Source organism: Nicotiana sylvestris, chromosome 2, assembly GCF_000393655.2.
Source record: "Nicotiana sylvestris chromosome 2, ASM39365v2, whole genome shotgun sequence".
NCBI classification, from domain to species: Eukaryota; Viridiplantae; Streptophyta; class Magnoliopsida; order Solanales; family Solanaceae; genus Nicotiana; species Nicotiana sylvestris.
This window is the reverse complement of record NC_091058.1, coordinates 165,113,459-165,121,500: the sequence shown is the minus strand read 5'-3', so window position 1 is coordinate 165,121,500 and position 8,042 is coordinate 165,113,459. Positions and strand designations below refer to the sequence as shown.

The 8,042-nt window shown below is 39.7% G+C and overlaps 1 protein-coding gene across 1 annotated transcript; it reads left to right on the top strand.

Moving 5' to 3' along the window:
- The first annotated feature begins 4,729 nt into the window (after positions 1–4,729).
- LOC138885923 (protein pxr1-like) lies at positions 4,730–5,473 on the top strand. The gene has a single exon (XM_070166927.1). It carries the CDS (start codon positions 4,730–4,732, stop codon positions 5,471–5,473), a length of 744 nt encoding a protein of 247 aa, XP_070023028.1.
- Positions 5,474–8,042: the final 2,569 nt, after the last annotated feature.

Below are 8,042 nucleotides of genomic sequence, written 5' to 3'. Positions count from 1 at the left end.
TAGGGTTTGTATGGGATTTTTGGGGAGGAGTTGCAGGGGTTCAATTAGGTTTTCTTGGTCTGAAAGATAGGTGAAATAACTGAATTTATAATACCTTAAAATTCCCCTCTTGACCGACTTAGTTGAGGCCTCTCTTTTTGGCAAGTAGGTGATGCACCTACTTGTCACCTACTAGCTGCGCGGTCTCGCGAAAATGCGAATATCTCTATACTCCGAGATCGTATTGATAAACAGTTTAATGAGTTGAAAACTAGACTCAGATATCTTCAATTTCATATGTAGATCATCCCTTGATTCAAAGAATGTTTGGAGAAAAGCTCATCTACATTTAACCTAAGTTTCAACTCATTCTTGAATGTAACTTGTGATGACCTTTTCCAACTTTTGTTCCACAACTTGCTTGACTTAAAAACATATCACACGACTATCATACGACTAAACTAACTCATAACATAACCTCATCATCATGTTAACCACCCTTTTCTAACCCCAAAAGTGTAGGTTATAACATTCCAAACTTGTCGACATTCGACGAACGTTATTTTCTATAATTCATTTAGAGCCTAAGCTTTCCAACCCTTTTGGTACTCGTTATTCATGATCATAAAGATTTGTAACCTCCATTATAAAAGGATTAACTTACTTTACGTACTTTCAAAGTTGATCTCATTTTTGAGCTTACATCAATTGACTTACGGATACTCTAACATACGAAAACATAGGGTGTAATACAAATCCACCAAGAGAAACCAGGTTCCTGACAAATGCTTCAAAAGAAAAAATGATGCTGACAATGTTATAAAGCAAGCTCTTGCTGCATGGAGAGACTCCTCCACCGAATCTGAAGAAGAAAACGACCATGGTGGTAGTTCAATGATGGCAGTGGAAAATGAAACAACTGAGTATGATTCAATTTTTGCTTTAATGGCTCAATATGATGACAATGAAGATGACGACGACGATGAGGTAAATTTTCTAGATGTTCAGAGAAATATGTTATCTTACTCTCCTAGAAAGCTCATGTCATTAACAAATGTACTAATTAATGTGTACCACAGCCTTATTAATGATAAATATGCATTAACTATGGAACTAGGGGAAAATGAACAAACCAGAGATGACTTAGTAGTCGTTGTTGTTGATTTGAAAGAAATAATAGAGAACCTTAAAAAGGAAAAGAATGCCTTAGAAGAGAAAATTGCTAGTATAGAACATGAAAGAGATGATCGAATGGTTGTTGTGGTAGACCTAAAAGAAACCATTGAGTGTGTAAGTAAAGAAAAAGAAACCTTAACTGAGAGAGTCGCTATCATTGAACAAGAGAGAGATGACCTATTAGTGGTGATAGTAGACCTAAAAGAGACAATTGAGGAATTAATAATGGTAAATAGGCCTGGAAACTCTGCAAAGGGAAAGGAAGTTGCAAGTGAGGCACACATTAAGCTTGAAAATAAGTTAAATTTAGTAAAGACTAGTCTGTGTGCTGAACTTGAGAAGAAAAAAAACAGCTTCAGGAAAAACTAGGGAAAGTAAAAAATGACCTTGAAAAATCGCTTAAATGGACCTTGTCCTCTGATGCTATCACTGCCATGTACACCAACAACAAAGGAATCAGGCAGGGGATTGGGTTTCAAAGGGAAAAAAATTCCCTACAACCCTTATACCAAGTATGTTACTGTAATTGACAATTAGCTATGTACCCACTGTGGTAACAACGGAGATCTCAAGGAAAACTGTATGGCCAGGGTTCAGTCTCATAAAAAAAATAAAGTCTTTGCTAAGAGAGTAACTACTGCTAGAGGACCTGGTCCGTCAAATAGGAAACATATAATGTCTTCTTGGACAATAAGAGCACTCATTCATCCCTTCTCTCATAACAAGGGACCCAAACTTATTTGGGTTCCTAAATATAACCCTTGATTTCCTCGTACAAGGAGCAGTGAAGGGGGGCAACCTATAATGATATATGAACAGGGGCTCTCAAAGCACATGACTGGAAATACGATCAACTTTCCTTCAGTAAAAGCCCTGCAAGGAGAGAGTGAACCCTTTGAAAACAACAAAAGGGGTAAACTATAGAAGTTGGAATATATGTAGCCAAAAGATGCAAGAATACTTATGGTGCTATGCTTGAGCCTCTGCAGAAGTGGTGATACAAGTTGTCTGAGAGCTGTTGAAAATGATGCTGAACTATGGGTGAGAAGGCTAGGATATGCAAGTTTTTCATCAATGAATAAACCGGTCCTGAAGGACCCGGTTCATGGTCTAACCAAGTTGAGTATCAAGGAACACGAAGTGTGCAATAGAAAAGTATGTCAGATCTCCATTCAAGCCCAAAAAGGGGCAATCAGCACCTCAAAGCCAATTGATCTTCTTCATATGGATCAATGTGGAGAAGTGAGAGAGCCAAACAAGAAAGAAAGAAGATATATCTATTGACTGTGAATGACTACTCCAAGTCCACTTGGACTCTGTTCCTCAGAACCAAGGATGAGATCTCTCAAGTAATTGTGGCTTTGGTCAAGAAGATCTAAGTATAGATAGAAACAAACATGGCTTGCATCAGGTCAGATCATGGAACAGGTTTGGATAATGCCAGAGTCGATGAATGCTGCATTCAAAGAAGAATTACTCAACCTCTTCGCTCCAAGAACACCGCAACAAATGAAGTTGTGGAAAAGAAGAATATGACTCTTGAATATTTGGCACAGTCAATATTATTTGATAGAGGGTTTGCAAACATCTTGACCAAAGTTGCTGACTCATTAGAGGATATCTGGGTGCAATTGTTATGTTCTCAACAATGGGAAGGATCAACTTTGAAAATTTGATGCTTAAAAGAGATGGAGGAATCCTTCTGATATACTCATCTCAAGAGGGAACAAAAATACTGATCAAGGTGGAGAACGCTCATTGATTCCAACAAGGAACCTGGTCTCACGACTACAAGAACAGAAGCTGAAAATCTAGTTGTCAGAAAGGGTTCGACATAGAAGCATCACAAGTAATCAACACTCCCATTGCCTCAGCTACACGCCTAGACGTGGATGAACCTGGTTCTCCTCTAAATTAAACCATGCATAGAGACATCATTGGATCACTCATGTATCTCACTGCAAGTAGACCAGACATTGTGTTCAGAGTTGGGTTCTGTGCAAGGTTTCAGTCAAATCCAAAGGAGTCTCATCTGAAGGCTGTTGTAAGAATTTTGAGATATCTTAGAGGAACATAGGACCTTGTTCTTTACTATCCTTCAAGTAATGGATAGTAAAAACACGTCAGAAAAGGGACATTTTTTGGATTCATGTCTTGTCTCATGAGGCACAAGGAAGCAAAATTCAATGGCAATCTCAATAGCTAAAATCGTATATGTACCATTTGCCTCTTGTTGTGCTCTAATGCTGTGGGTAAAACAACAAATTGGAAGACCTTGAGTCCAACTCAAGAGGGTCAAATACATTGATTGCTGAAGTTCAAGTTGCTGACATCTTTACCAAAGCTCTAAGAAGAAAACATTCCGAGAAAAATCACCTTGCACTGGAGATGATAAAACCCAACTAAGGATCTGGTTCCTCATTATTGGTTATGAAAGTCATACTCAGGTAAAAGTTAGCTAAAGTGTTTTCTGGCTAAGTCCAATTCACCTCTATACCGTTACAAGTAGACACGCATGATGACTACAGAAGCAGATGCTGCAGTGCATGCTGAAAAAGGGGTTAAACTCACTTGCCAGACCTATCAGGGAACCTGGTTTTCTTGATACAAGTTAGTAGCTTCTTTGCTCTTTCATACACAATTTAAAATGGACAAAAACAATGCCACATCATCATCGTGACAGTCTCTTTAAGTTGTGTCTTTCATTTAAAGCGTCACACCTTTTTTGAATGATACAACTCCCCAAGAAAAAGGTTGCCGCCATTTCAGAATCGGTCCCTCATCATAAATAAATCAACATCACAACCCTTCATTTCCAAATTCAAAACCTTATTTTTGCCCTCTCTCTTCTCAATCCACAACCCTTTGAGTACAGTCTCACCATGTCTGAAAATCAAGCAACCTCCAGTGTACCCGACAATACTGTGATTAAGTCCACACCAGTCAGCATTCCAGCGGTAAACTCTTTCCTCGACACAATCACTAGTCCAAACCCTAAAGAAGAGTCTCCTCCATACTCCAATCCTTCTCCTACCCACTCCAATTCTATTCCTTATATGAGCAAGTTTGAGAATATTTGTCCTCCTCCAGTATCATCGATCAAATGGAGTAAACAGGGTGAATAGGGTAAACAACGAAATGTTGTTCAGGAAACATTAACCTTCTCCAGGGTTGGGCACTCGAGGGAAAATCCAGTGATTGTTCATGAAAAGACTGAGACAACCACGACAGGCTGCGATTCTACAGGCATCACTCCTCTTTCTATTGAAATTTCCATGAAACCACAAGAAAAGAAGGGAATAGAAAATATGCTCTCTATTGCTTCAAAAGGGGTTATTGTAGAGGAAGGTGGATGAGGGTCTGAGTTTCAGGGGGAAGAGCCTTAGTCTACAGAAGACTGGGGAGCATTTGTTTCATTTGAACAACTGACTCAAGATGACACTACTGGGGTCCCAAGTGATGAACCTGAGCCCCCACGAAGGATCAAGGTCAGGGGTCATCTCCCCAAGTCAGTGTTGATCCTGCTCCTTCTCCCCACTTCTATGCCAAGCCTCTGAATATAGTGGTGCCTGAGATGAATTCTGATAGCGAGGAAGACACATATGATTTTGCATATGCTACTTTTATTAGGTCTAGGAGTAAGCCAGTTGCAACTATAGAGTCAATACCTAAGCGATCCACTACTCGGTTGCAACAAAATGAGGCTCTAGAGTTTGCTCTCAAGAAGAGTCAAAGGAGCAAAATAAAGAGAATGCTGGTAAAGGATGGAAAAGTTGTGCATGAAAAGGTCGTCCCTGTGGTAAATGTTGATGAGGAAGAAGAAGAGGAACCTAGTTCCTTAATCTACAAGTTCTCGAAGCAGAAGCACTCTCACTCTCAATCTATAAAGCACACTTCTTCAAATGCTGAAAGTACTTTCAAGAGTGCTGATTCTACTTCCAGTGAAAAGTTGGTGAAAACTTCTGGTGACAAGATAGTGAAAGAGAGTAGTGACAAGTATGATGATGAAGAAGTGGAAAAATCTGGTGAACATATGCATAAAAAGTCAGTGGAGAAGGGAAAGTCTATTCGAAAGTTAGTAAAAAGAAAAATGGATGATGATGAGGAACCTGATTCCATCAAGAAAGAAAAAGTTAGTGAGTCTCTGAGTTCTGAGAAAAGGAAATTGAGAAATCAGAAAGTACTGTGGGGCTGCACATTTGCCTCTGACGTTCTAGAACTTGCTGGGATGAGACAATTGGTGGAAATTTGTGATTCTAAACAATGGACAAATTTGTTTACAAATGAGGTTCCCAAAGTGTATGAGGAGGAGGTATAAAGTTTCTATACCAACCTCTTCATAGTAGAGGGTGATCAAATTTGTTTTTTGATATATGGGGTGGACATAGTGATGGACTCTTCCTTATTGGGGTCAATTATGGGTGTTCCTTCTGAAGGACTGTCGTCTTTTCATGGTGCCTGCACATTAAACTTCAAAAATGCCACTACCAAGGACAAGGCAATACAACATAGGGAGTAGGTGCATAAGAAGGCACTCTTTCCAGTATATCAGTTGCTTTTTGAGATGATTAACAAAGTTTTGCTTCCCCTCGCTAACAGAAGATCTATTGCATCCAAAGCTGACCTATTCCTTATGGGAGCCTTGGATAATTTTACCACTATTAGTTTGCCTGGCATAATGATTGAGCATATACAGAAGGTGGAAAATCTTAAGGATGGGAATCCTGGACTACCTTATGGTTTTCTTCTCACAAAGGTCTTTGAGTTCTTCAAACTACCTTTGGGACAGGCCAAAGTGGGCACTAAAAAGCAATCCTTTTCAAAAACTACTCTTGAGGAGTGTAAGTGTATTGACAAAGTCGGAGGAGTTGGAAGCACTTCCACTATTTCTCAACTGATAAATGCTCAGAACACTATCACTGAGGAGATCTTGAAGTTGAAGGCTAGGAACGTAATTCTTGAGAGTCAGCTCTATTAGATACAAGAGGCACTTGGTTCCAGTAGTTCTCACAGCTCAGAAGTTGCACGTCTAACAAAAGAGAATGATGAGCTCAGGAAACAGGTGGAGGACCTGAAAGAAAAACTGCTCAATGAGCAAATGTCTATGAATGCTTGCATGAATCTTGTCCTCCAAACCCTTGCTTCCTCTTCCAAGCCCCCTTCCTCTAGTGTCCCCTAAAGAATGTCCCCTTAGTGTCCAGTTTCCATGTCCATCTTCTTTGTTGTTTTCAGTGATGTTTCTTTGTTTCTGGGAATTGTTTTTGTTTGTTTTTACTATGGATGATAACAATGATTCTGCTCCCACATGTAAAAGTCCAAATCTAGTTAATGCAAGTGATTTCCTTTTTGCTGTTTATGCTGCTACTCTTTTGTTTCTATTTTCTATCATGTTGTGTGCACACAAGTGACATGATTTAACCATGCTAGACTTCTTTATGCTACTTACTTGTTATGTGCTTTTTATGATTACCAAAACGGGGGAAGATTTAATTGAATAATAAAGAGAATAAATGAGGTAACAGATTAACATATTTAGGGGGAACTCACAGAGGTTCAGGTACTGATTAAGAGGGAGGGGGGAGGGTGCAGAGATTCAGTGGGAAACTTAAGGTCTTTCTGGTTCGTAGTCTGGTTCTATATGGGTCTTTCTGGGATTTTCAATTATGAGTTTGTCATCATCAAAAAGGAGGAAATTGATAGGTTACAAGTACTTTGGTCATAAGTTCTTATTTTGTGTTTTGATGATCTAACAAACACTTTGGTCATAAGTACTTTATTTTATGTTTTGATGATCTAATAAACATACTATCCAGAACTAGATACGGAACCAGTTACACATTTACAAAACCTTAAGATCACAAGGTTCCAGGTTGAGATCTAGCATGGGATATGATTTAACTCTTCAGAGTGGAAGGAACAACTGAGGGAACAGGTCCCTACTAGTTCTTGAGGAGACTGTACGAAGTCAAATCTCTAGCTAGAAAGTTGCTGCCTGCACACGCTACTTGTAACGACCCGACCGGTCATTTCAAGAGTTATAGTCCCATTTCCCTATTTCCTATTTCTTTCGTGTTCTTCAACTGTACTTTGACTTACCGGGTTAGTTGGTTCGGGTCTAGAGTGGTTTTGGAGTAAGTTGAGATACTTAGTCTCTTTTGTAAAGGCTTAGGTTGGAAAAGATAACCAGATGTTGACTTATGTGTAAACAACCTTTGATTTGAATTTGATGGTTCCGTTAGCTCTGTTAGGTATTTTGGACTTAGGATCATGTCCGGAATGTGATTTGGAGGTCCGTGGTAGAATTAGGCTTGAATTGGCGAAAGTTGGGAATTTAGCGATTTTGGTCGGCAGTGGACAATTTGATATCGGGGTCGTAATGGAATTATGTAAGCTAGAGTAGGTTCGTAGTGTCATTTTTGATGTGTGTGAAAAATTTGGGGTCATTCGGACGTGATTTGATAGGTTTCAGTGTCGTTTGTGAAATTTTGAAAGTTTAGTTCTTTGGCTTGAATCTGAGGGTAATTTGGTGTTTTAATGTTGTTTTGAGTGATTTGAAGGCTCGACTAAGTTTGAATGATGTTATGGGATGTGTTGGGTATGTTTGGTTGAGGTCCTGAGGGCTTCGAGATGATTTCGGATGGTTAATAGAGCGTTTGGAATTTGGAAAATGTAGCTGAAGCTGCGGGTTCTGTCTTAACCGCACTTGCATAGTGGGAACCGCAGGTGCGAGGTTCGCAGAAGCAGATTTGAGGTGCAGGTGTGCAGCTGGATCGCAGGTGCAGCTTGGTCCCCGCATTTGCGATGACCACAGATACGGTCAGGCGATCGCAGAAGCGGAAGCAGACTTTTAATGAAATTCCGCAGAAGCAGAGCCCTCTTCATAGAAG